The 27791-nt window shown below is 50.6% G+C and overlaps 3 protein-coding genes across 6 annotated transcripts; 1 reads left to right on the plus strand and 2 right to left on the minus strand.

The window, feature by feature from the left end:
* Nucleotides 1–1330: 1330 nt before the first annotated feature.
* KCNAB3 (potassium voltage-gated channel subfamily A regulatory beta subunit 3) lies at nucleotides 1331–6844 on the minus strand. Its single transcript, XM_052658161.1, has 14 exons — nucleotides 6603–6844; nucleotides 5243–5286; nucleotides 5104–5141; nucleotides 4778–4857; nucleotides 3579–3623; nucleotides 3441–3485; nucleotides 3189–3232; nucleotides 2910–2996; nucleotides 2558–2643; nucleotides 2296–2416; nucleotides 2117–2211; nucleotides 1920–2040; nucleotides 1661–1749; nucleotides 1331–1408 (listed from the first exon to the last, which is right to left on the minus strand). Exons 1-14 carry the CDS (start codon nucleotides 6842–6844, stop codon nucleotides 1331–1333), a joined length of 1215 nt encoding a protein of 404 aa, XP_052514121.1.
* Nucleotides 6845–8081: 1237 nt separating this feature from the next.
* Nucleotides 8082–9644, minus strand: TRAPPC1 (trafficking protein particle complex subunit 1). Its single transcript, XM_052658292.1, has 5 exons — nucleotides 9607–9644; nucleotides 9398–9496; nucleotides 9176–9246; nucleotides 8726–8864; nucleotides 8082–8474 (listed from the first exon to the last, which is right to left on the minus strand). Exons 2-5 carry the CDS (start codon nucleotides 9494–9496, stop codon nucleotides 8346–8348), a joined length of 438 nt encoding a protein of 145 aa, XP_052514252.1. The 5' UTR covers nucleotides 9607–9644; the 3' UTR covers nucleotides 8082–8345.
* Nucleotides 9645–10211: 567 nt separating this feature from the next.
* CNTROB (centrobin, centriole duplication and spindle assembly protein) lies at nucleotides 10212–24569 on the plus strand. Of its 4 annotated transcripts, none has more exons than XM_052657706.1 (19): nucleotides 10212–10997; nucleotides 11761–11845; nucleotides 12099–12180; nucleotides 12658–12814; nucleotides 13704–13820; nucleotides 14038–14154; nucleotides 14467–14565; nucleotides 15748–15984; nucleotides 16281–16427; nucleotides 19099–19232; nucleotides 19804–19929; nucleotides 20114–20276; nucleotides 21322–21583; nucleotides 22477–22631; nucleotides 22894–22957; nucleotides 23135–23305; nucleotides 23443–23578; nucleotides 24044–24119; nucleotides 24350–24569. In XM_052657706.1, exons 1-19 carry the CDS (start codon nucleotides 10716–10718, stop codon nucleotides 24461–24463), a joined length of 2724 nt encoding a protein of 907 aa, XP_052513666.1. In that variant the 5' UTR covers nucleotides 10212–10715; the 3' UTR covers nucleotides 24464–24569. The 4 variants fall into 4 exon arrangements, with proteins under 4 accessions (XP_052513666.1, XP_052513667.1, XP_052513669.1 ...); XM_052657707.1 differs by having other exon boundaries at nucleotides 24047–24119; XM_052657709.1 differs by having other exon boundaries at nucleotides 12117–12180.
* Nucleotides 24570–27791: the final 3222 nt, after the last annotated feature.

Genomic DNA, 27791 nt, shown 5'->3' on the forward strand with positions numbered 1-27791 from the left:
CTTGGCATGCACTGGGTATCAGGAAAGAGGAAAATAAGACCCATGGCTAATGTAACTTTTCAAAACAAAACAAGAGTAAGAGTGTCAGAGGGAGGAGCAACACAGCTATGAAGCCAGACCTCTGGGTTCCAAGGCATGTGGTGACTGAAAGAGGAAAACCTGGTCTTTGATGAGATCAGTGACTAGGTGCAAGATGCCTGGGTCACTAAGGTACATGAGCAGTGGAGAGGAAGAGTCCTGGAGTTTTCTACTGGCAGGGGGCTAGGGAGTCAAACAGGTAAGACTGAGAGCCTAACACTCAACCCCCAGCAACTTCAGGCGCAGTAAGTAATGATCAAGCTGAGATTTTATTTACAGTTCCCTGGGAAGTCTTGCACAAGAGAGGCCATCATTATTGCTTTAAGATTATTGCCAGGAGGAAGACCACAGTCCTCCCCTGCCAGGTAGGAAGTCCTGCTCAAGGCTCAAAGGTTTATCCCCAGATCTTTTATGTTAGCCCCATTTCCCTGCCTTGACCTAAAGGCTGTCACTGTTTTCTTCGAAGTGAGGCCCAGTGTGCTTTCCAAGGTCTTCCCTGGCCACTTCCGCCAGGACACTCTATACACTGGCCATCAAATTTCCCTCACCGGTGCTTTGCTACTGCACTCCCCATTCTACTCCTCTCCACAAGAGCAAAGCATCAATACGAATTCTAGTTTTATGCCTTTCTCCACCTCCGGGCTGAGGCAGGGTCCCCGGTTTCCCAAAAGCCATCATTTACTTCCTGCCAGGACCAGCCTGGCTTCCTTTGTAACGATTTTAAGAGTCCCATTTCCTTTTTTCCAGGTGACATCACAACTCACTTCTTATTAGAACTCACAACTCCTTGATGACATTTCAAGGGCCACTTTCGAGGTACTCTGCGTGGGTCTTGTATATGCCTTTTTGTTTTTCTCTGGACCTCGGCGATTAGGGGAAGAGAGGAGCGAGACCAAGTGGCAGAGAGGGGACGGCCCAGTAGCTCATGCCCAGGATTAGCAGGAAGGCCTAGGTGGATGTAGCAGGGGGCGGCGGACTACTTTCCCTCTCAAGCCCCACTGCGAGAGGATATGGCTTTGTTCAAGCTGGAACTCGTTAGTGGGCGGGGTCGCCCTCTCTCAGCCGCTGCGTGGAGGGATCCGGAGCGGGAGGGAGGCAGAGGCGGGGACGCGTTTCTGGGCGGTTGCAGCGGCTCCGGATTCGGGTTCCTGCGTCCCCGGATTGGGGTTCCTGCGTCCCCGGATTCGGGTTCCTGCGTCCCCGGATTCGGGTTCCTGCGTCCCCGGATTCGGGTTCCTGCGTCCCCGGTGGACTATTTCTTGGGATGCGGCTTGTTGCCCAGGAGCCCGTCTATCTCCATCACCGTCTGCGGGGTCAGCTGATTCAGCACCTGGAATTGAATGGGGTGATGGAGAGAATGGTACATGCAGGGTCCTTGAAAGAGGGCAGGAGGTTCGAGGACCCGGGGAGCCTCACAGCGAGGCGAACTCACAGCTGTGCTTCTGCTTTACCTTCTAGCCCTGGGACCGCTCATTTGCAAAGTGAAGTGCCTCACCTTAGGCCCATTCTGGGTTGGCCATCAAGGTCTTGACTGCTGGGGAAGGGGACAGAGATGAGCTCTGGCTCTGACTCCCTCGCTCACCTGCAGGGCGCCCAGGTGCTCCACCAGCTGCTCCGCACTGGACACCCCCAGCAAGACCGAGCTGACCCCCTCACTGCGGAGACACCACGCTGGGCCCGAGAAGGAGAAAGAGAGAGAACTGGTGGGAAACAATGAACACCCAGACTTCAGAGGGGTCTCTGAGGAAGAAGGACCGCCCCAGGAGCAAACCAGTGTGTGGTCTGGTAGCTCTTAGGCGGAGACAAGGACCCTGCAGGGTCCAGGGCTGGCAGTGTCTCACCAATAGCAAGCTGTGCCACAGTGCAGCCCAGCTGGTGAGCGATGGGGAGAAGGTCCATGACTTTGGCTTGTTGTTTCTTGCCATCCTCACTTTGCACTTTGTCTTTGTGCCACTGGTAGCCCTGGAGGCCAAGGAGATTCCTCAAAAGACCATTTTTCACTCAGTCCACTCCTGCCATCCCAAGCCCCAGATCTCACCTTGATGGTGACCCTGCAGGTATCTGGGACTCGCCCATCATACTTGCTAGTGATGAGGCCACAGGCCAGAGGGGACCAGGTGACTGAACCAACACCTAAGACGGAGAGGACGGGATGTGGGAAGGGGATCTCAGTGATGGTGAGGCCGAGGGAAAGACAGGGATGAGGGGACTGCGAACCAATCTTGTGGTAGAGCTCTGGCAGCTGCATCTCCACCTTCTCTCTCTGAAACAGATGGTGCTCAGCTTGTTCACACACTGGAGGGATCAGGTTGAACTGTCTGGCCATGGAGTAGGCCTCCTGGGTTGGGGCGGGGAAAGATGGGTGTCAGAGTACTTCCATTGTCTTCCACTCCTCCTCCTCCAGCAGAGTGGGGTTGGGAGTGGCCATGTGAAAGGTGGTAACAAGTTGTGAGATGGGGGCAGTAGGTGGCACACTCACCATGATTTCTGCAGCCCCCCATTGGGATGTCCCCCAGTATAGGGCCAGGCCCTGGTTGATGACGTAGGTCATGGCTCGCACAATCTCTAGGCACATAGGAGAAGGAAAGCTTCACTCTCAGACCCCTGGCATCCTGGGTTCCGGATCTACAGACCTCCACCTGCCCCATCAAGACCCCACCCATCCCTGTGAGAGGTTGGCATCTGCTCTTCACTTCCCTCCCTGTCCAAGTCCTGGGGTCTGAGCCTCCACTGTGGAACTTGGGAGACCTCCTGAGCAGGGCCTGGCTTCTGCTGAAGGTTTAAGAAGTGCTCAGTTTTGAAGGGCTGTCAGGGTTGAGGTGCTGCTTTACCCTCCATGGGACTGTTGGGATCTGAACGATTGGCAAAGACAATGTCCACATATCCCAACTGGAGGCGCTCCAGGGATCCTCGCAAGCCTGGGGTAAGCACAGGGAGAGGAAGGTAAGCTCTCCAGCTTTAGCTGCCTAAGAATTCAGACCTTACCCCTCTGCCAAGGACACCTAAATCCCAGCTTCCCTATTCAGAGCTTCAGACTTGGAGCTTCAGAGAATATTCCCAACTTCTCTAGCTTCCGTCCTCAGCCAGCTCAGGTTCCCAGTCCCTCTCACCTTCAATGATGTGTTTGCGGCTCAAGCCTCGCTCGGTTTCTGCCCTGTAGGAAAAGATAAGTCAAAGATGAGGTGCATCAAAGATAAGGGACCAGGGCTGGCCTGGAGTCATGAGGAACCGAGGTGGTAGGGGTCTTCAAAGGCAGGAGGCAGACCTGGGGGAGCAGGTGCCTGGTCTGCGTTCCCCAGCCCATCCCATGCACCTTCACACAGTCTGCAGATCTCCCTAACTATAGTGAGGCAGCCACTTACTGTCCTCCCCAAAAAATCTTGGTGGTGATGACGTAGCTTGATCTCCTAGAGAAAAAGAGAAATGGGAGACCCAGCCAGAAAAGGATGTGGGGATGATCGTGTCCCCAGAAACTCCCCACACCCCCAAACATGTCTTACCTCCAACCTTTGCTCTTGAGGATGTTCCCTAGGGTTCTTTCAGCCCTGGAAGGAAAACAAGGCAAGAAGCACTGACTCCTCCAAGATGGATCAGTTTCTTTCCCTCCTCCCACCTTTCCCTTCAACTGATTTCTCCCTTGTAAAATGGAACATAAATGAGAAGCCCATTGGGCCATCAGTCCCATTTTAAACTAAATAAAAGGGGCTCCTGGAAGTAGGGTTACAGTCGTATGTTTTCATTCATTCATTGAACAAATACCAGTTGTGCAACAGTGAACCAAGCTCTGTTCTGGGTGCTGAAGGGATAGAAAAGGATGAGAGAAGAGGGACCAACTACAGTGATGCTGGGGAGGATACTGTCTCATCTGTTTCCAACCATCTGTGTTGCCTTCTCCCTTCTTTTAGACTCTGCAAAGTCCCACCCAGGTCTTCTCCCTCATTGCAGGTGGATCCTTCACCAACTGAACCACCAGGGAAGCCCAAGAATACTGGAGTGGGTAGCCTATCCCTTCTCCAGGGGATCTTCCCGACCCAGGAATCAAATTGGGGTCTCTTGCATTGCAGCTAGATTCTTTACCAGCTGAGCTACCATGGAAGCCCGTGTAGGTACTTAGGTGACATGGGAAAGAACAAGACAAGTTCTATGGAGGGACGACCCTCTCCGTTGAGCAGCAAATATGGCCTTGTAAACCAGTGATTGATGAACTGTGTGTCAGAGGGCAGTGTAAAGTGCTTTGGGAGCTGAGGAGGGTAGTGACCAACTTTGGGGAGTTGGGCAAAGGGTTCTTGGGAAAGCTGACATCTGGGACAAGTCTTAATGATAAGCAGAAGAGTTTGCCAGAAGAAGAGACAGGGGTAGGTCATCCAAAGTTTTTATTATTCCCAGTGTGAAGCCATATGTGCTGCGGTTGTGGTATGTTTGAAAATTTAGCTTTGTCATCCTCACATAGTTGCACATAACTGATGTCCAAGAAATATTTGGTTTTATTTTGACTGCACAGTATGCCCTGTTGCCCTCAAAACTAGAGAGAGAGAGATGTTGGGACTATAGTTCCCAACATGCTTTGGGGGCCCATTGGCTGAAAGGCTGGAACTTAGTGATGCTTTAATTCCCAGAGTTCTTTAGGGGGAAAACGGAAAAGCCCTGATGTTCTCTCAGACTTCCAAGTATAACTTAGCTCTTTCACCCCAGTCCTTACTTTCCTGCTGCATACACTTCGGCGGTATCAAACAGGTTTACACCGTGCTCATAGGCTACTGTCAGCACATCCTCTGCTGTCTAGGATGGTAAGAGAAAGAGTCGAAGATCAACCACCAGCCTCTCGGTCACCTTCCTCACTGCACTCTAACCCATCACACCTCAACCTTGGTTACCACATTCACTTCCCTTTCCCCACTCTCCAGCCTCAAGTGCACCATTCTCCATGCTTGTTGTCCAACCCCCTAGCCAAGTCCATTTTCCCCCCTTTTAGGTTCCCTCATACCCCATCCCCCTGCTTCTACGTCCCATCACTTATATCAATACCTCATCTGAGATCTGAGAACCAAATGTGACCCAGGTACCTGCAAGAGAGAAGCCAGGCAAATGAGACCAGGGCCGAGGGGGGGGGCAGCCATGAAAGAATGCCTGCCCCTTCCCTTAATTCCTCTTCTTTCTAACTCACCTAGGCCAAGGCAGGATACCCGAAGACCAGACTTTCCTAGGTTCCTGCAGGACACAGAAGCAGCAGGAAGGGGTGGAGCCTCCATTAGGGACTTAGATTATCAGCCTCCAGCTCCTCTCATTTCAGACTGAGATGCCCTCAGGGTGTCTCAGTCCAAAGAAACTAGACTCAGTGGGCCCACTGAATCGGGCAGTGCCACGGCCGTAGAATAAGTGAACAAATAATAAGTGTTCCTCTGGAGCCACGGTCCTGTGCCTCTGTTCCCTCCTATCACACTGAAGATGTGCTGCCTGCTTAACGCTGCTTCTGCTGTGTCCTGGGTTCATGTGAGTCATCTCTAGGATGTGTGGAGTTGGGGTAGAGGGTGGCTGGGTGGAATGGGACTGGCTAATGGTGATGAGTTTGTGAAAACAGATTCTCAAGAGAGTGCTGTGCTAAAGGGCAGACACTGGGGTGGAAGAGGGTAAACCAAGTCAAGTTCAGGCATTCAGTCCTTGAATAGGCTAGGCAGACTGGCCTCCAACAAAGGCAGGTAGGACACCTGGGTGGGGAGTTTGAGAGGAAAGACCAGTTCTCCCCCTTCTTTCTACTTGATCTGCTCCTGTTGGCTTGTGAAGTCTGTCTTCAAACCAGAGAGCCCCCTCCTCCCTGCCCCCCATCCAGGTACTCCACTCAGCTTCCCAATCAGGGCTGCCATATGCAAGGGATCAAATTCCTCAAGTGACAAAGCCACTTAAGATCAGTGACCTTTGCTCACTCCTGAGCAGGAGCCCCTCCCTTCTCCCCTACTGGTAGTCCTGAGAGCTCAGAGATCAAGTCCGTTACATTTCATTCCACCTTCCCCACCTGGTTCCTGGCCCTCGGCATGAGCTTGAGAGCTGTGGTGCATCCTTCGGAGGGCCCCACTTCCCTCCCCACCAAGAAAGGGTACAGGAGACCTTGGGGCATGTGGGGGTGGTATCTGGGTCAGGCACCCTGAGCAGGCCAGAGTGAGAAGCCGTTTCCTTCCCCCCTCTTCCCAGGACACGACCCAAGGGCACTCCATCCAAGCTGGGTGGGGTGGTGTGCAGCCTGGAGATCTGCGTTTCCCTGGCCTTCTTGGGGGTAAGGAGGAGCATCCCTTGGGTCTGACAAGCCTGGTCAACCTCAGTAAACTTGATTTTCTACTAGGCAGGGGAATGGACAGAGAGAAAAAAAAAAAAAAAGGACCATGTAAGGGAGTGCCAGCGATGGGAAGAAGAGATGGAATGAGCCGGGACCTTCTTAGTGAAGTTTGAGGGGGGTCCTGGCAGCATCTTAGGAAGCCTCAAGGGTCAGGAAAGGGAAGCAGATGTGGCGGGCGGCCAGGCCACCCCCATACCTGTATTTCATGCCAGTGCCTCGGCCGGTGCTCTCTCGGAGGGCCCCAGCGGGCCCCGGGGGTCGGGGGACCACGGCGGCCCGGGCCTTGGGGCCCGACCCTCCTCCCCCTGGAGGGTTCCCATGCCCCCCGCCGACCAGCCCGCCGTTACCGCCCCCGGGGCCCGGCCGGGGTCCACACAGACGGTCCTCACTGCTCCGGCTGCGAAGGTTCTGCTCAGTACATGCGATAGACACCTGCATGCCGGCCGGCCAAGGCGGGGGAGGGGGCTCCGAGGGGGCGGGAGGAAGAGGGAACCGGGAAGCTCGAGGGGAGACACCCGAGGGTGTAGTGGCGCGAGCCCTGGGAGAGCGGGAAGGCTGAGGAGGTTGCGGCGGGAGCCGCCAGGCAGGATCGGGCCCGTGCGGGCAGGCTGCTGGAGGTCGCGGGGTTTGCGGCGGAGAGGAGAAACGCGGGGGGCGCCACGAGTGGAGCGGTTAGGATTCGGGGGCACTGGCGCGGAGAGGAGAAGGAGAAATGGACGAGGGTGAAGGTCGAGGGCAATTCTCGGAGGGTAGGAACTTAGGGACAAGGAGGGGGCGGAAGAAAGATGCCACCTCTGCCCAAAACGCAGCGGAACCCGCTAGTCTCCCAGCCGCGTCGGCAGCCGGCCCAGCTAATCAACATGCAGGCACCGCCCCCCCTTATCTGCATAAAGCCGCCCGCCTCCCAGCCCAAACCTACAGCTTATCTGCATAAGCCCCACCTTCCGGAGCGCTGCAGCTTGAGTGTTTCGTGGGCTCATAGCAACCAGAGAGCAGCACCCAGAGGGTGGTTCTACTCTCTGGACCCCGAGGCTGATCTGTCTTCCACCATCCCAGTGGTTTTCAATCCGGGAGCTATTTTGTCCCCTGGGGGACATTTGGCAAGGTTTGGAGACTTTTTTTTTTTTTTTGCCTTGATGCATGTTGGATCTTAGTTCCCTGACTGGGGATTGAACCCATACCCCCTGCATCGGAAGCATGTAGTCTTAACCACTGGACCACCAGGGAAATCCCTGGAGACATTTTTTGACTGTCACGACCTGGGGGGACATATGGCAAAGTCTGGAGACATTTTCTGACTGTCACGACTTGGACGCGGGCGTGCTACCAGCATTTAGTGAGTGGCAGTGAAGGAAATGGCAATCCACTCTGGTATTCTTGCCTGGGAAATCCCATGGACAGAGGAGCTTGGTGGGCTACAGTGCATGGGGTTGCAAAGAGTCAGACAAGACTGAGCGACTAACACTTTCACAGGCAGAACAGAGTACCTGGCAGCCCTCCCACCCTCCTCTCAATCAAGGTATTACCCAGCCCCAAACATCAGTCGTGTTGCTGTTAACAAACCCATGGACAAAGCCTCTTTTTTGGCTCAAAGGATGCAGACACCCTGGTTCACGCCTCCATGAGAGGGGCAGGTGCCGATCAACCACTCAAACTGAAACGCTCAGGTCCCAGAGGGTGATAAAAAGTTTATTCTGTACTTCTCACAGAGTCAGGTAGGGGATCAAACTGGAGAGAGGACCTGGTTTGGAGGTGTAGGAACTCCAGTAGGCTGCTGTGAAGGGCTTTAGGCTGTTCCCCTAGGAGGGCTACCAAGGGGCTTGATGAAGCTGGGGGACTGGGGTGGTAGGGCTTGCAGCAGGAGCCCTCGGGTGATACAGGTTAGGTTGGGCCCCAGGCAGACAGCGATTCTTCTGAGGGATGAGGTAGAGTGCTTCCTTCAGCCAGCCCGGGCGGAGAAGAAGGGCAGAGAGCGGACGTAGGAGTCCAGTCGGGAACGGAAGAGCTCACTTTGCACAGTCTGGCCAAGCGGGCACAGGGGATTCTTCACCACCAGCTCCACATAAAGCTGTGAAGAGGCAGGGTGTAGAGCCAGGCTTTGAATACTTCTTTTCAACCTCACAGGTGTGTGAATGCACAGGGATCAAGGGCTGGAGGCAAACTCTTTGAGGAAAAACTGGTCGTGGAGTTCCTGAGAAAACCCAGGGTGTCTACTGTACTGTACAGTACAGTAGGATTAGGGCAGGGATGGAGTCTTGGGGCTCTAAGTGACCATGGCTGTTGAGGCTTTGGGAGCAGGGTCCGAGGGACGGCACTGACCGCACTGTAGATGTGGTGCAGCACATCTCGGATGGGCCCCACGCCCAAGTCTGTATTCATGACAACCTTGATCCCAGTGGGCGTCTCGTAGTAATGGAGTTTGTACCGGCTAGTTTGGAAGGCCAGGAAGCCGTCCTTCCTGCAAGGATGGGGAGGAATGTTAAGGAATGGGAGCGGAATCTCTCCCAAAGAGATACTTCTGATCCCCGTTAGATAGACTCCCTCTTAGACACCTCGCAGCTTCATCTTTCACTGTAGCCCCCGTGCCCAACCTCTCTAACCTTCTCTTCCCCACCGCCGCTTCTGCCATCTCCTGCATTCTCGCTCCTGACTCAGCCTTTCTTTCTGTCTCCTTACCCTCTCTGGGGACCAAAGCCCCTCCCACTCCAGAAAGTACCCCCTCCCCATCTGTTCCCTCCTTCCCTCAACAACCCCTCCGATTCCGCGTACATGTCCAGCGGGGACATCTTGCTGACAAAAGAGCGGATAGAGAAGAGCATCCCGTACATCAGCTTGTACTCCTGGAGGGAGAGGGGCAGAATCAGCTTTCTGTTGTAAAGGAGACGGGGTAGGGGTGGGAATGAGCCAGGGTTTGGAGAAAAGGGGCTGGACTGGGACTATGTGCATTTGGAGATGCGAGGTCACCCAAGTGGCGCGGGGCCCTCTCGTCACCTCCTCCTTAGGGATCCCCGCTTGCTTCTTGCGGTGCCACTCGCTGTAATGCAGACACACTCCATTTCGGTCAAACAGGTACAGGTTGTGGACAGTCATCTGCAAGGCAGAGAATGTGAGCCTCTCTCCGGGACCGCCCACACTCCGCTGGCTCCAGTTCTCAGTCCCGGATCCCTCCAACCAGACGGGGACCCCTCCCCCGGACTCACCGGAACTGCTCTGAGTGCCCGTCACTCGACACTTCCGGTTTTCGCGGAGCCCCGCCCCATCGGGTCAAAGCGTCTCAGCAATAACTCCGCCCCATATCTGCTTCAGCCAATCCGTGGCGCCGAGTCTGGGCATGCGCGTCTAAGGCTCGCCGCTCCTGAAGCAGCTGAAAGCGCTGTATCCTGGGTTGGTGACGTCATCGAAGCGAGCGAGGCGGAGCTGCGGAAGGTGGGCGGGAGCCTGCCAACGGTTTTGAGTGTTGGGAAGGGCGCGAGAAGAGGGGTCTTTTGGGTGTGGGCCTACCGGCTCTCAGGGGGAGGGGGCAATCCCTAGTTCCCACCTTGGCAGACTGCGGGGGGCTGAGGACTAGAGGTGTAGGGAGTAGTCGGAACGGGGTGATCGAGGTAGGGGATCTCAGGCTAGGCTGGAGCGCCTGAGCGTATTTTTTAGGGCCATCAGTGGGCGTCACTTGAGTGTTCACAAACGTTCTTTTGGGTAGTAGGGAGGGAGGGATTCTAGGGAGCCGTGCTACGGCTTTCTTGCCCGGAGGGATCGGAGGGGACATACTAGAGAGTTGATCCTGGATGGAACGGGTGCATGGGCGAAGAGGAGACGTGGGGAGCGTGAGGTTCCTGTCTCGCTGAGACCGGAGCCAGTTGAGGGGCACATAAGACAGCTGGGCGGAAATTAGGCCCCTATTGGATTTGGGTCCGTTCCAGTTTGCACATTCTGAGTGTGAGAACTTAAGAGCTCAGTGGACTGTGAGAGCTTGGCCCAGAAGTTGAACTGCAGCTTTCAGCTCTCCAGAGGAACTGCAGTGGTGCGCCTGCCCCGCAGTAGGTCTTCCATCCCCACCCTCTACCCGCCTTTTCCACTGTTCCCAGGAGCTGTGGAAAGAAATCCTTTTGTCCTCTCCCATGGCCTCTGGAACTGTTGGAAACCTTTCCTTTAACCAGAAAGGCTCCATACCCTCATTAAAGAATCCCTCGCTCGGAGTCTTCCTTTTTTCTCCCAAATCTTCCTTCTCCCGGTTCTTACTCCCCTGGGCTCTCCTAAAGCAGAACCAGGAGTTCCCACCTCTGCTGTCTCCAGTTGTCTCTTCCCTGTACTCATGGCAGCATCAGCTGCCAGCCCCAGTTCACCCCTACGGGCCAAGGACCTCTTGAGTGAGTCATCAGAAGCCCCTGGGCTGAACCAAGTGTCCTCTGAGGTGACCTCCCAGCTGTATACTTCTTTGCACCTCAGTCGTGAGGCAGAGAGCACAGCCCGAGCCCAGCTGTATTTACCTGCCGCCTCCCCACCTCCCCATGAGGTGTTGGATGGCTTGGCCCAAGAACTGAGTCACAGCTTGTCACTGGGATTGGAGAACAACGTGAAGAAAAAGGTGAGGGAGGTCTGTCTTGGACACCTCTAGGGTCTTGGGATTGGGGGTGGTTAAAAAAAAAAGCTTTACTGAGATTTGAGCTCCTGTTCTTGGATTCCATAATTTCTTTTAACTACACAGTCAGCCATGTTTGTTCCTGTGAGCAAATGTTGATGAGAGTCCTGAGCCACTCATCATAAGTTGAAAAATTGTGAGACTTCCTAACTTTTTTTTTTCTTCAGAGACACCCATGGGGTAGGTTGCTGTGCTTTAACTGGGATGTGGGTGCTGGAAATGAGGATAAGGGTTCTTCATCCCAAGAGGAAACTAGGGATTTAAGGAAAATATTCTAAGACCCTTTAATCTTGAAACTGTTTTGATTGTATGGTTCAAAATTTGGCATGTAAATCATTAAAACATGGTTTAATCACTTATACATGTTACGGAGAAGATAGTGTCAGATAGAACACATATCATAACTGATCTGCAGACTGGCTAGGCCTCCCAGAGTTTGAAAAACTGATAGCTGTGGACAGCAGAGTCTTTACACAGGATATTTGCTCTCTAGTTGGAAGGAATCCTCACCACTCTTACCTTAAGATGCCCAGTTAATTCATTTACATTACCTCTCTGGCTTCCATAGACAATTGAGTTTCTTATTGAGTCAGTTCTATTTTTCTTGCTTTCCAAGGTGTGAGAGTAAAAATTCTTCGGCCTTAGAGGCCACTCGATGCCATCTACCCTGGATGCAGTATGGATTATTGCATCTGATTTCTGCATTGCTTTTTTCTAGGATGGTTCCAGGCATATCTTTGAGATGGAGAGTGTTCGGGGTCAACTCCAGAGCATGCTCCAAACCTCACGTGATGCGGCTTATCGTGAGTGATTTTCTATAAAAGAGAACCTAGATTTAAGGGGTGGGAAAAGTGGAGAAAGTTGCAGAATATGTATGGGCTGGAGACCTAGACTCAGAGATAAGAGATTTCAGGAGAAAAGGCTCCCTTTCTTAGGGAGAGAGGCAGGAGGAGTGGGTGAAGTGGAAAGGAAGGACCACTCCTTTCTTCTCCTTCAAGTGATCCCTGTTCCCATCCTTACCTGACCCTGGCTGTGGGTCCCTTTGGCTGCCTGCAGGGGATCCCCCGATTCCAGGTGCTGACTCTGAGAGACGGGAAGAGGACTCCTTTGACAGTGACAGCACAGCCACCTTGCTTAAGTGAGTTCTCCTTGGGGTTCTCCTAGCTGCCTTCCCCTCTTCCTTGGAAAGCCAAATGTTCTATCGCTTAGTTATCCCTTTGCTGCTTTTATACCTCTTAAGGACCTAAGATGCTTGTCACTTAGCTTTCAGTTTTTACCCTTTCTTGCCTTTCTTCTATGCTACTTACTCCTTTGGGAACATAGGCATCCACTGCTTAGTACCTGGCTTTCTAGGTCCTTCCTCCTCCAGAAGAATTAGCTCTTTTCTGCAGTGACTCGTGCTGCAGAAAGCATGGAGTAGAGAAAGGAGTACTATAGAGTGACTCAAAAAGCCTATGTGCTCTCTAGGGCTCTGTCATTTCTCTATGTAACTTTGTGACTTTGGGCATGGCTCGTGCCCTGAGTTGTAGTTTCCTTATTTGTAAAATGTCTGGAAATGGGACTCTGGGTCTCTAAAGGTTTCCCATCCCTACTGTTCTCTACCTGATCTGCTCAGCACCCGACCGCTGCAAGGCTTGTCTCCATCCAGCTCAGCCCAGGCCTTTGAGGAGTTGTTCCCCCGCTACACCAGCCTTCGGCCAGGGCCCTCACTCAACCCCCCAGATTTTCAGGGACTGAGAGATGCACTGGATTCAGAGCATACTCGTCGCAAGGTGAGATATAAAGGCTTCCTTTTGACAGAAGCAAAGATTAGAAATAGGGCCAAGTGCTAAAAGATTACGGTCCTGCAAGCTAGGATTTTACTCAAATGGCTCTCCTGTGAGGAAAGCCTTCTTTGATCATCCTGTCTAGGATGGCACACCTCCCCTCCAGGCATTCCTTCAGATCATTCTGTTACTTCCTTCACATAGTTTATCAAAGTCTGGTATGTCTTGTTTGTTTCCCGTCTTTAAAACCTAAGCTCCACATGGGTCATACCTTATCTTGTTCAGCAGTGTCTTCCTAAAGTCTAGAACATACCCAGCACAGACAAATACTCTGTACATGTTTGGTGAATGAACAACACATTTTTGGCTTGTGCAGAGCTACTGGTGATATAATGAGCTTTGTTTCTGGAACCTCAGCCTATCTGAAGAGGGCAGAGAACAGGATGAAGCAGAGGAAAAGTCGGAATTATTGGTTGTGTTGTCATTTTTGGAACCTTCTCTTCCTCTATTTTAAACTGCCTGGACATGAATGAAAGGCTTTCCCCTTGCCACGCTGAATAGTCGTGTCCAGTATGCTTCTTAAGGCAGGAGTAAATTCCCACTCTTTGCAGCGTGGACTACTGCACCCCTGCCGAAAGGTTCATGGAAATTTTTCTCAGGATATCTAGGAAAGGGAAGAGGCTGGAAACCAAACCCCTGCCTCCTGAGGTGGTAGAGGAAGGCGTTGGAGACCTCAGGCTCCGGAATTCCTGACTCTCCTTCTTCAAACCTGTTCTGTTCTTGGGACCCACGCTTCCTGTCTCCAGCCCATTTCCCTCATAGAGAAGCTGGAAAGTTTGGAGCTTTGGTCAAACTAAGGGTGGCAACACCCAGACCCCTTGACCCTTCTTCCCAGCATTGTGAGCGCCATATTCAGAATCTGCAGACCCGTGTCCTTGAGCTTCAGCAACAGTTAGCCGTGGCCGTGACTGCTGACCGAAAGAAAGATATCATGATTGAACAACTGGACAAGGTGCCAGGGGAGCGGAATGTGGGTGGGTCTCTCTATGGGGGGCACCAAGGAATACAGGGGGAGGCCAACATTTGTTTGTTCACATTAGGAGTTGGGGGCGGGTAAGTGCTGGGTCTGCGGACCACTGGAAGAAGGTGGCTGTTGCCCCTTCTCCTGTGGACACAAAGAGGGAAGAAAAATTGTTTTAAATTCTATGTGACCTCCTTCCTTTCCTGAGACCCTGGCCCGCGTGGTGGAGGGCTGGAACCGGCATGAAGCTGAGCGGACAGAGGTGCTTCGGGGACTCCAGGAGGAACGGCAGGCAGCTGAACTCACTAGAAGCAAGCAGCAGGAGGTGGGCAACCAGGATCACGAAGCATTAGAACCTGGGTCACCGATGGCTGGATGGGGGAGGAACCAGGGTTCCTCGAAGGTTGACCTCCAGCTTGCCTTAGCTAGCCTGACAATTCTTCTCCTGTGTCGTCTCCCTTCAGTGTTTCTGCTGCCAAACTTGGATGTTTGATGTCTGCTCAGCTCTCCTCATCCCTCTGGCCCCCAAGTCATTTAGTTAACCCTTGCTTTTAAAGTTTATGTTGTTAATGATTTTCGAAGGGTAGCATGCAGGGATTCTCCTCAGTTCCTCCATCCTATGTTCTCTCCCTGAAAGACAGTAACCCGCCTGGAGCAAAGCCTTTCTGAGGCCATGGAGGCCCTGAGTCGTGAGCAGGAAGGTGCCCGACTGCAGCAACGGGAAAAAGAGACACTGGTGAGAATGCTCGCCTGGGTTAATTCCAATAAAGGCTGGTCATTACTTCTAGAGGGATATGGATTTTTTTGTTTGTTTGTTTGCACCCATGGCACGCAAGATCTTAGTTCCTCGACCAGGGATTGAACCCAGCACACCCCCCGCCCCCCACCCCGCAAGTTGGGAGCAAGGAGCCTTAACCACTGGACTGCCAGGGAAGTCTGGGGATACGGCCTTTTGGTGGATTGTGGGAGTTCACCATTTGAGTTGCACCAGAGCAAAGTGTGTTCTTCAAAACACTAGTTCTGCCAGGTACTCTACAAAACGTGAGCTCTGCCGTCAAGCCAGTTGGAGAGTCTCTGCAAATTGAATCCTCATTAGAATCATTTGGGAATTATTTTTAAATATAGATTTCTTGGGTCCTTTCCCTGAGGTTTTGATGTATAAGGGGTTGGGGAACCTAAATATTTTCAGAAAGTTGTAGGGGTGAGACTTAGGTTTCTCATTGCTGAAATGGTAAGATGATTACCCACATGAATTAGTAGCCAGGTTTAGAATTTCCTGCATGCATGATGCATGCTGGTACTGACATTCCTAACAGTCCAAGAGTGCTGGTGGCAGCTGCTGGTTGGCTAGTACACGTTTGTAAGGCTGAATTTTCTAGTCTTTGTGGAATTTCTTCTGATGACAGTGGTGACAGCTATCATATATTGAGTACTTAGTACAGGCCAGACATTGTGCTAAATGCTTTACATATCCTTTTAACTTTAATCCGCATGAGGTGGACTGTAATATGCCCAGTTTACAAGTAAGGGTGGTGCCTCAGAACCCAAAATAAATGCAGAGCTGGGATTCAGACTGAGATTTGAGCCCAGGGCGACTTCACTTTCACTCTTCACTTTTAAGCATTGGAGAAGGAAAGGGCAACCCACTCCAGTGTTCTTGCCTGGAGAATCCCAGGGACAGTGGAGCCTGGTGGGCTGCCGTCTGTGGGGTCGCACAGAGTTGGACACGACCGAAGCGACTTAGCAGCAGCAGCAGCTACCTAATTCTGATACAGAAACTCTTATTTACCTGTGGGCTTGTTAACTATTGCGTTTTCATGGATATAATTCTCAACCGGCACATTGTATAGGGGTGAGGAGGCAGATTGCTGGTCTCCTGAGGGCATGCTAAAATCTTGGTTTTCTCCTGGGGCTGTAGGAGGAGGAGAGGCAAGCTCTGACCCTGAGCTTGGAGCTAGAACAGCAGCGCTGCCGAGTCCTGCAGGAAGAACGGGATGAGGCCCGGGCTGGGCAACTCAGTGAGCGTCGACAGTTGGAGACACTGCAGGTGGCCCTCGAAGAAGAACGGCGGAGCTGGGCCCAGCAGGAGCACCAGCTGAAGGAACGCTACCAGGCGCTGCAGGAGGAGAGCCAGGCTCAGCTGGAAAGGGAGAAGGTAGAAGGGGCAGTTGAGGAACAGATGAAGGACAAAATAAATGAATGAGATGAATGTCAGAATACACAGTATAGTGGAGCAGGAAGAAGAGTGAAGGAGAGAAGGCTGAAAGGGTAGGGCCTGCAGGAAGGGCCGGGGGCATCAAATATACGGAAAACTGAAGTGTGAGATTCAACAGAGATGAGGAAATAGGTCACAGGTGAAGAGGAAGGGAGCTTGGATCTTAGGGTATGGGAGGGTGAATCAGGGAGTCAGGAAATGAGATTACAAACTGAAGTCTGATTGCCCTTTCCTAGGGGAACACCCAGAGGGAGGCCCAGACCGCCCGGGAGGCCCAGCAGCAGTTGGCCTTGGTGCAGTCTGAGGTGCGGCGGTTGGAAGGAGAGCTGGATACAGCTCGGAGAGAGAGAGACGCCCTACAGCTGGAGATGAGCCTGGTGCAGGTCAGGAGGCTGAGGTTCTAGGGGAGTTTCCCTGCCGGGGAGATGGAGGTCTGAGATGAAGTGGCTTCAGGAGTCAGGGCAGACACTCCTATTTCTAACCAGAATTTTGGCCTTTATGGGTAAAATGTATGTTAAGAGCAAATTAATGAGTTTCTGAGAGACTTCTTTCCTTATTAATAGTTGACTTAAGGAGACACCCAGTTTCTGGGTTAGAGAGGCCAGTTTTGAGAGGACACACTTTTCACTTGGCCCATTGAATTGGAGGGCTGACCACATGGAAACTAATTTATCATGGAGGGCCAAGGGTAAAGACATTAGTAAACAATTCAGTAGTAATTTATAAGCCCCTAAACTGGTGCCAGCCACATGCGTGTATGTGTGCATTCAGTAAACCTACTGAACAACTCCTGTGTGTAAGCTCTGGGCTGGGATAATCCTAACACAATCCCAGCAATAGGGAGCTCACCAGTTACATGGGGAGCTTGTCTAGCACACACATTTTTGAAGGAGTATGATTAATAATTTAGAAAAGTGTTAGGCGCACAGTCGTGTCTGACTCTTTACAACCGTATGGACTGTAGCCCGCCAGGCTCCTCCCTCCATGGGATTCTCCAGGCAAGAATACTGAAGTGGGTTGCCATTCCCTTCTTTAGGATTCCCGATCCAGAGATTGAACCCAGGCCTCCTGCATTGCAGGCAGATTCTTTACCACTGAGTCACCAGGGAAGCCCTAATAATTTAAAGAATAACTATTTTTCAAAATATTTGGCTGTACAGTGTCTTAGTTTTGGCATGTGGGATCTAGTTGTGTGACCAGGGATCAAACCCGGTCCCCCTACAGTGGGAGCACAGAGTCTTAGCTACTGGACCACCAAGGAAGTCCCGTTTGTATCTTATTTTGTCTTGCCTATTGGGTGTTTATTTTTCTTTCCTTTCTTGTCATCTTTTAGAGTCATTATTCTCATTTCACTTTTTTTCAGTCAGCTTATTTTAAAATCTTAAACTCAGTTTCTGTTTAAATTCTCAAAGTTAATTTATCAGATGTAAATATCCAAGACAGAAAGGAGCCATCAATTCTATATGGATGGGTCAAGGTAGTCTTCCCAGAGAACTCTAAAAAATGTTTTTAAGATATGAATAAAAGTGATCTGTAATACAAGTTCAAGTGTACAGAAGTACACAGTATTGGTTGCCTTCTCATATCACTTTGTGTGTATCCTTTCAGAACTTTTTCATGTGTGTTTATGTGCTGGTGCTTTAAAATAAATAAATAAATATATATGTATATACATTCACTGCAACTTGTTTTTACCTTGTAATATATCATAGACATCTTTCCATGTCAACACATACAGATGTGCATCATTTTTTAAAAAGAATTATATTGCAATAAATGTATGAATCATCCTTTTGATGAGAAATTTACCCCGATGCCAATTTTTTTTTCACTATTAAAAATAACACTGGGGACTTCCCTGGTGGTCCAGTGGTTAAAAATCTACCTTCCAATGCAGGGGACGAGGGATGAATCCTCTGGTCCGGGAACTAAGATCCCACATGCCATGGGGCAACTAAGCCCATGAGCTACAACTAGAGAGGCCTGCAGACTGCAATGGATACTCAGCACAGCTTAAAAAAAACCAAAAGTGCTGCATGGAATTCCCTGGCCATCCAAAGGTTGGGTCTCCACGCTTCCACTGCAGAGGGCACAAATTCAGTCACTGGTCAGGGAACTAAGATTCTGTAAGCGGCAGCATGGCCAAAAATAAATAATGCTGCAGTGAACATCATTGTACATGACTCTTTGGCATTCCTTCTGAAGGATAGATTCCTTAAAGTGAAACTGCCAGCTCAGAGTGAGAGTATATATCATTAAGATTTTTCATTAAAAAATTTTGGGTGGCGATTAATTTAGAATGTGTAATCACTAAGTCACTATGTTGTACACCTGAAACTTAAAAAATAGTAGGTAATGAGAGACCTAGAACAGATATAATCATTCATGGAAACAGAAAGTAGGGTGGTGATTGTTAGGGGCTGAGGAGGGAAAATGGAGAGTTGTTGTTCAGTGGGTATAGAGTTTCAATTTTACAAGATGAAATTTCTAGAGATCTGTACAACAATGTGAGTATACCTAAAGCTACACTTAAAAATGGTAAGTTTTGTATTACCTAAGAAGGTAAGCTTTGTATATGCGTTTCTTACCATAATTTTTAAAAATTAAAAAGAATTTAGGTAATGAAAGGAGTTAAATAAATATTTTTTTAAAAAGCACAAAAAAATATTTGTATTGTCCAAGGTCATGGTTTTATAAGGAAGGGAAACCGCTTTCACTCCTCGGGGCAAAATTCTCTTTCTTTTGTCTCTCAGATGTACGAGGGAATGTTGGTGCATGGATTTTTTTTTTAAAAAACTCAGTTTTATTTATTTTACAATATTGTATTGGTTTTGCCATACATGGACATGAATCCACCATGGGTGTACCTGTGTTCCCCATCCTGAACCCCCCTCCCACCTCCCTCCCCATCCCATCCCTCTGGGTCATCCCAGTGTACCAGCCCTGAGCATCCTTTTTTAACCTACCTTACATCCTCCATCCCCTTCTAAGCCCAAACAGCATGGAGCTGATGATGACCTCCCCCACCCACTCACTTGCTTGCTTTACTCCCAGGCCCGGTATGAAAGCCAGCGGATCCAGATGGAGTCGGAGCTGGCAGTGCAGCTGGAGCAGCGGGTGACCGAGCGGCTGGCACAGGCGCAGGAGAGCAGCCTTCGGCAGGCAGCCTCCCTGAGGGACCATCACAGGTGCTTGGAGCTTGCCGGCTGCTGCCTCTCCACAGCTGCAGCAGGTGGTGGCGGGGGCCACCCAGACCCTCTCAGATCCCTTTACCAGCTTCCAACACACCGGCTCCTGTCTGTCTCTCGGTGGGAGACCTGCCTCGGGTTCACAGGAGAGCCAGACCTTCTTGGGGATTTTCCACTTTCCCCCCGTAGGAAGGAGCACTTAGCCAATAACTGATGGCTGCAGGAATACCAATTTCTAGCTCCCTAGCCCCTGGTGTGTACAGTGCTGAGCTGAGACCTGCAGCATGTCCAGACGTGCCCTTCTCCCTTCCTTCCCCTACTCCACTACCAGCTTTTTTTTTTTCTGGAAATGCTTCTTAAATGAACCACCTTCACATAAGTCCTCATTTAAGTGTCTGCCTCTAGGGAACCCATTCAGCCGTCCTGAACAACCCTGCCCCCCAACCCTGCCAGGGCAGGGCTAGCTGGCTGGCTTGCTCGCTCACTCTCCCATGCACACATGCTGGCTTTTTCTTACTGGATGACGTCCTTCTACATCTTCAGTTCTTTCTTCTCACCTTTGTCCTCTCAGGAAGCAGCTGCAGGAGCTGAATGGACAGCACCAACAGGAATTGTCCACCCAGTTGGCTCAGTTCAAGGTGGAAATAGCAGAGCGGGAGGAGCGGCAGCAGCAGGTGGCTCAGGACTATGAGCTCAGGTACTGGACCCTGGAGTCTCCATGTCAGGCCTTGGTCCCTTCCCCTGCAGCTTTGGTCTCTTCTGCACTGGCACCAGCTCCTCTCACAGTTTCCTGTGTCCCACCTTTCCTTGTGGCTCTTCCTGTTCTCCGAGTCTCTGCTTTCTCCAAGGCCCAACATCACCTCTTGCGTCTTTCCTCTCAGACTGGCCCGGGAGCAGGCGCGAGTGCGGGAACTGCAGAGTGGGAACCAGCAACTGGAGGAACAGCGGGTGGAGCTGGTGGAGCGGCTGCAGGCCATGCTGCAGGCCCACTGGGAGGAGGTCACCCGGCTGCTCAGCACCACCACCCTGCCGCCCCACCCCCCGGTAGGCTGTCAGGGTTCTTTTTAGACCCCTTCCTGGGACATCTAGCTCCCTCCCAAGGAGAGTCCGGAGTTCACCTCCTAGGACCTGCGTTAGGAAAATTCTTTGAGCTTTGCCAAAGAGTAACTGTCTCATCAAAAGCCGTCTTTTTGCCGTGGCTGCTACTTGCCCAGACTGGCCCCACAGCACTGGGCACCAGCCTCTTCTCCCAGCCCACGAGAGGGTAACACATGATGCTGGTTTTGCCAAAGGGCAGCTGAAGTAATTGTGATGGAAAGAGTCAGAAACTGTTGCTGAGTCCTGCCCTAGGGAGTCTCATCCCTTGCTCTCCCTCTGTTGGCATCTCCTACTTCCTTCTTTTAACAATTAAGTTTTTAATATTAGCTAAAATATTTGGGGGGATAGATAATAATGTGCATATAGTAATTTTACAAAACAAAAGGGACATCCTCAGTGGTCCAGAGGGTAACGCTCAGCCTTCCAGTGCAGGGGCACACGTTTAATCCCTGGTTGGAGAGCTAAGGTTCCCACATGCCATGTGTGCAGCCAAAAATTTTAAAACATAATGAAATAAAAGAAAAAAAACAACCAAACTGTTCAAAAAGGTATACGGTGAAAAGTAATCTCCATTCTATGCGTGCACCTCAGTCTCCTGGTTCCTCCCCCAAGAAGCAGCAGCTGTTACTGGTGTCTTGGGTGTATCCTACCCCCAGCTCCACCCCCCCAACCCCGCACAGAAATGTTGCCCTCTATACACAGTTATATGACTTATTTAACCAAGTGCTTGTTGGTGGATATTAAAGTTGTTTCCTGTGTTTTACTTCTACAAATAGTGCTGCAGAAAATGTCATTAATATGTCTTGGTTCAGTATATCTATACAGTTTCTAGAAATGGAATTGTAGGATCAAAAATATGCATTTTAAAATTTGTCAGAAGTTTGATAGATGTTCCCAAATACCCTTCTAAGGACGTTCTACTAATCTGTTATCTTATTAAAGTGTCTGTGGCACATCTCATCTCTTTAAGTGCACCTTCTCTTGTGCCCAGGATCCCCCCGCTGGCCCCTCCAGCCCTGGGCTGCAGGAACCAGAGAAGGGGGAGAGGAGGATCTGGACGGTGCCCCCCATGGCTGTGGCCCTGAAGCCCGTGTTGCAGCAGAGCCGGGAAACGCGGGAGGAGCTGCCTGGGGTGCCGCCGCCTGTTCTCTGCAGCCCCTCTCCAGATCTTAGCCTCCTGCTAGGCCCCACTTTCCAGAGCCAGCATTCCTTCCAGCCCCTGGAGCCAAAGCCGGACCTCACGTCTTCTTCAGGTGCCTGGGGACAGAAGTCACCGGGTTCCCCTTCCCCACACTGACTGTCTCTCTCTTAACCTAACTTTCTGTCGGCTGGGGGCTTGAGCATTCTGTTTCCCAGATGTCTTAGTGACTGTCCGTTACTAGGAGCAGAAATCCATTCTAGTTGGTTCACATACAGGTAGTTAGACTCTAGGAAATGGGACATAACTGTGCTTGATGAGAACCGAAGTTGGCACCAGGGGCTGCTGGGAACAGCGTGGCTGTTCCTCCTTGCTCTGGGCCTACCTGGGCTCTGGACTCTGCTTCTTCCTCTTGAATGACTGACCCTCTCTCCCCACTTGGGTTCTTGCTCTCGCTGCTTTGGTTTGCACGTGGCTTTGAGCAGCTGTGACGCCGACTCTAGCAAGACTCTAGACAACCTGCCTTTGTTTCTTGGGTCCAAGTTTAAAGAGAGGCAGTCTGGTGGGTTGGTAACCGTTCCTCAGATCAGCCGATCTTGAGTTGTGGCCATGCCTGATTCAGTCAGCTGTGACTTGGGTGCATGGAGTGCTCTGTGTGGTGAAAATGAGACAACCCATGTTGAAGTAAGCATGAGGGTATGTTCTGGTGAAACAGCCAGAACATGTCTTTTTATCTTAAAGCATTCTGTGCTGTGGCAGGATTTACTCATTCAGCATCCAGGGACCACAGCCTTCCCCTTCTGTCTACTTTTCTGTCTTAGAATTCAGCTGTGCCCAGCTCCCAGTTGCCTTCAATACTTCCCTCTCCAGCTGTTTTCAACTGTGATCATCTTCTAGCCGCGAAGCCCCACTTATGTGTGACAGGTCCCCTCCTTCCAGGCCTTGAGCGAGCTGCCTGGTGGAGGAGCCTCTCCCCCTACAGCACACACCCCCTGTTTCACTGTACAGTGGAGGCCTTCTCTGCAGTTGGGACCTTCCATCCGGATCACCGGGCAGAGCGACCATTCCCTGAGGAAGACCCTGGGTCTGAGGGGGATGGCTTCCTGAAGGAAGGCCTGCCACCCCCTTCCCAGCTGCAGGGCCTCAAGCATTTTTTACACCAGGTAAGAAAGCCCACCTGTCCCATCTTGCTTTCTCTGTCCCTTCCTCATTTTCTCTTTCTACTCTGAGAGGTGAGGACTCTGGCCTTTTAGGACTAAGACTTCATCCCAGTTTCTGCCTCTCCCAGTCCCCCTTATTTCTGCTGCAGCAATTCCTTCTGGAACTTAGGAGACCAGCTCCTACCTCCTCCCTGCTGCTTCCTGCAGACCCTGAGGTGTCTTTCTTCAGTGGTCTTCAGGGAGCCCTACTGTCTTATTCCCCCAGCTGCTGGAGACTGCACCCCAGAGCCACGAGAATCCCTCCGTCGATCAGCTTCCCCCTAAGCCTGGTGAGCGCCAGCTCTGAAGAAGTTTGGGGCTGGGTCTGAAAGAGGCAGGAGATCCACTTACCAGGGCTGGGTCCTCAGGAGCTGGCAAAGGTTACAAAGCCCCATGAAGGCTAAGGCTGTTGGGATTCCTTGGCTTTTGCCCCATTTCTTCATCCTGAATCTCATTCCTTTGGCTAGGTCCTCTGACTGCCTCATCTTGGGAGGAAACCCCTCAGGTGCCACGCCTCCCTCCCCCTGTCCATAAAACTAAAGTTCCCTTAGCAATGGCGTCCAGTCTCTTCCGGGTCCATGAGCTTCCCTCAGCCCCTTCACAGAGCTGTGGTCCCAGCGGTGGCTCCCCAGAGAGAGGTAAGCAGGTCCTGGTTTACAGGTAGGTCTCAGGTGTGGAGCCAGTACCTGGAACTGAAGGCCCTTCTGGGCTCCGGGAGCTGGGATAAGGGCTGGGGCCACCCCAGGATGATGGTCATTCCTGATGTGTGTCTCAGGTGGAGATGGGCCCGCATCCTCGAGGCAGCTGATGGAAGTGTCTCAGCTGTTACGACTTTACCAAGCTCGGGGCTGGGAGGCGCTGCCTGCCGAGGATCTGCTGCTTTACCTGAAGAGGCTGGACCACTGCGGCGGGTACCACCCTGGGAGGGACGGGAGGACGGACTAGGTGGAAGGCATCTGGACTGTGAACGGGAAGAGTGTGGAGTGTGTCTATTGAGTAGTGTCATCTGCCCTTTTCTGGGGAAGAAGTGAGGGTAGTTGGAGTCTCCCCCTCTTCCTCCATCTCTCACTCTTCCCCACCTTTCTTTTGTCTCTTTTCTTTTTGGTTTGTTTTTCGCTTCTTAAAAAATCTCTTTTGCATGTTTTTCTACTTTAATTTTTTCCTCTTTACCCTGCAGCTCAGAACTGAGAGTCCTAGGGCTGTGATGACCTAGTATAACTCAGTATGTGACTCCACTCATGTTTCCTCTTATTGGATCCCCGGGTCTATCTTGTTTGTTCATTCTTAAGAGACAGCACCGGGAAGTAGTACTTCTCCCCGAGTGTTGGGGAGAGTGGGGAGCAGCTGCCCCTCCTCATCCCCTGATCTCTGTACAGCAGGACTGACAGCCGAGGGGAAAATGCCCCCAGAAGGAACACAGACTCCCGCTTGGGTGAGATCCCCCGGAAAGAGGTGAGGAAAGTAGGGCTGGGTGAAGGGGTGGGAGGCTCTCACTGACTCGTCCCTCGCCCTCCACATGATCGCGCTGACCCCACTGACCGGGCTCCCATTTTCTGTAGTGTGGCCCTTCCTCTTTACTGTCTGACTGCGGCCTTCCCCACACACAACACCTTTCCTCAGGAGCGGGGTACTGGGAGGACATGACCCTGAGTTTTTCTTCTCTCTCTCCCTTCAACTCTTAGGCTCTCCCTCGGCGCCTCGCTGTAGCCCCTAAGACTGACAAACCTCCAGCTCGGAAGAAAAGTGGGCACCCCGCCCCTGGTGGTGTGAGAAGTCGGGGGGGAATCTGGAGATAAGCCCTTCACCTTTCTCTTCCTTGGCCTCTTCTTATTTTTATTATTATTATTTTAATAAATCTGGTAGTCTGTATTAGAGTCTCTGACTCATAGGCACTCAGAAAAGGGAGGATTTCTAGGAAACCACTCTGTGAAGAAACCTCATTCTTCTCTTTGAGTGTGTTTTTTATATGTTTCTATTTCATATTCTGTGGAAAAAGACATGACTGCTTTGAAAGAAAACAGTCTGTGGCCAGATTTCCAAAGTGTAGGTGAGCGAAGGCTCAGTGTTTCCAGAGTGAAACCTACAGCATGGCTAGCTCTGGTCGGTTCTGGAATTATGGGACCCTTATTTTCTTTTATATATCTCTGTATTTTCCAACTGTTCTGAAACATATGTGTTACTTAATAATCAGAAAAACACTTTTATTAAAAAAGTTACTATATAAAGAGTTTGAGTAAAAATGTGATATTGGGAGACAGTTTTCTCTTTCAGGAGCAGATAATTCTTTCAATTGTGTTAGTAGGATCCTGTTAGATTCTGCTCCAGCCAGCCCACATATTATGGCTTCACTCTTCTGGCTTTGAAACATATGTAAAAGACTAGAGTGCTGGCAAGGAAAAAAAGGCCATGATTGTGAAAACTTTCATCCTCATACCAAAATGAACAAAGAGAAACAATATTAAAGAAGAAAATGAGATTAGTGTGAAACTATGAAAGGCTGTGAAGAAAGCTGAGTGCTGAAGAATTGATGCTTTTGAACTGTGGTGTTGGAGGAGACTCTTGAGAATCCCTTGGACTGCAAGGAGATCCAACCAGTCCATCCTAAAGGAGATCAGTCCTGGGTGTTCATTGGAAGGACTGATGCTAAAGCTGAAACTCCACTACTTTGGCCACCTCATGCAAAGAGTTGACTCATTGGAAAAGACTCTGATGCTGGGAGGGATTGGGGGCAGGAGGAAAAGGGGATGACAGAGAATGAGATGGCTGGATGGCATCACCGACTTGATGGGCATGAGTTTGAGTAAACTCCGAGAGTTGTTGATGGACAGGGAGGCCTGGCGTGCTGCGATTCATGGGATCACAAAGAGTCGGACACGACTGAGCGACTGAACTGAACTGATGAAAGGCCCCAACTTCATAGTACAAACCCTGAAAAACCCATAGAACAATTTAGATGAAACTGAAGGATGATGCCTTGGGACCTGCTAGCTCCAGAGTGCAGTGCTAAGTGGGGATGGTGGTAAATATGATTGCGAATGGCCCGGTCCTAGGTGGGCATTTGAGGGACAGAGCTTGCTAGATTCTGTGAGGAGGGTGGGGTCCTTTTATGTGTCCCTAAATTATTTGGTTAGCTCCAGAATAGACTTGACAGAATATAGATTCACATACTGTTTTATAGTAACAATAGTCAGCCCTCCATACCCTTGGGTTCTCTATCTACAGATTCAACAAACTTTGGATCAAAAATATTGGGGAAAAAAAATTACAGAAAGTTTCAAAATGCAAAACTTGCATATGCTGCACACCACCAACCAACTTTTACATAGCATTTACATTTTATTTTTAGCTATTTATATAGTATGAGATAAGTAATCTAGAGATGATTTAAAGTGTATGGGAGGGTGGGGACTTTCCTGGTGGTCCAGTGGCTAAGACTCCCAATGCTGGGGGCCCCAGTTCAATTCCTAGTCAGGGAGCTAGATACCACATGCTGCAACTAAGCATTCCACATGCTAAAATGAAGACTGAAGATCCTGCATGCTGCAACTAAGACCTGGTACAGCCAAATAAATACTTTTCAAAAATAATAAAGTGTCCAGAAGGATATGCACAGATGATAATGCAAACCTTTCGTTGTTTTTTATGTAGGACTTGAGCATCTGTGGATGTTGGTATCTGCAGGGTGTTCTGCAACCTATGCCCTACTCTGGATATCAAGGGACCACTGTATTTTCTTCCACCTTAAAGTAACTTTCTAGCTCCCAGAGGAGGAAAGAGAAGATGAAAAACCCACGAGCAGCAGGTGTGCTGGTTCTCCTGCTCCAGCTCAAGGGGACAGCTTGTCATCGGTCCTGCCCAGTATCCTGGAAAAGAAACAAGAGTTGCACCAGCTGGGGCACTTTTCAAGGCCAATCTCGATTCACCTTTGGAAATGTTCGCTTTTCTTTTTTACCTCAAGTGCCTAGAATTATTTGACCAAACTCTGTGATTGATGGCATAGTACCAGCATTGGGAGGAAATAGTTCTATACCATTTTTAAAAACTGGCAAAATGAACACCCAGTCTTACCTCATTATCTTTTGGATTCCAACCTGCCACCCTCAGTCAACAATGCCCTACATTTTTCTTGATGCGAAGGACGGTGTGGAGAATATTTCCCAGCTCTCCAGAACTAAATCAGAAAAGGGCACAGTGCTGACTTAACTATTTTGTGAGCTAGTTATAGTAAGACAACTGATTTTTTAAAAATATATTGTGCCCCCTTTAAAAGTCTTGTTTCTTCACCAAAACACAGCAAGGAGGAGGAGGAGGAAACCCAATCACTTTCTTCCTCCATAATCATCTTGAGAATGTTCTGAGAGGCGAAGAAACCAAAAGGAAAGATTTGGGGAGCTCCATAAAAGCACACATACAGAGAAGTTGGGACAGTCTTTAAACTCTGGCCATCCTTGGTGCAGACAACCTGTGGTGTGGGATTTTGTCTCCTGAGAACTCCCACAGCTACTGAGGGTGGGGCTAGGGGTCGTTCCGGTGGTGGAGTATGTGACGGTGAAGGCTGAACGCTAAGCTGCTGTAAACAAGTCCAGTGGCTTTGGGCAGGTTTATTTCCCGGGTAATGGTCCACAGCAGTGGGATAGTCCTGCTCCATGTGGCCACCTGGGTCTCAGATGTTTTCCATCTTGTCACTCAGCTGTCCCCAGATCACTGTCACTGTGTGTACTGTTGAAGCAGGAGATGGTGAAGTGTCCTGTTGCCAGGTAGGACTGTCAGCTGGCAAGAAGGAGAAAGAGCCACAGGCAATGTCTTAAGACCCCCCGCCATACTTGGAAATGACACACATCAATTTTGCTCATATTTTGTTGGTAAGACCTTGGTCATGTGGCCATATCTGATTGCAAGCAAGACTTGGAAAGATAGCCTAGCTGGCTACCATGTATACATGGATTGATTACTCCATTACCACGTAAGCACTAAGGAGGAGAGAACGGATTTTGGTACTTGCAGATGGCTCTAGGGAGTGGGACCTCAGAGAAAGTAATTGCTGGGACAACCCAGGGCCATCAATATTGACTGGCTGTGCAGATAATGAAAGAGCATATTGGACATATGTAAATTAGTCCAAGC

This window comes from Budorcas taxicolor, chromosome 19 (assembly GCF_023091745.1).
Source record: "Budorcas taxicolor isolate Tak-1 chromosome 19, Takin1.1, whole genome shotgun sequence".
In the NCBI taxonomy this organism is placed as follows: Eukaryota; Metazoa; Chordata; class Mammalia; order Artiodactyla; family Bovidae; genus Budorcas; species Budorcas taxicolor.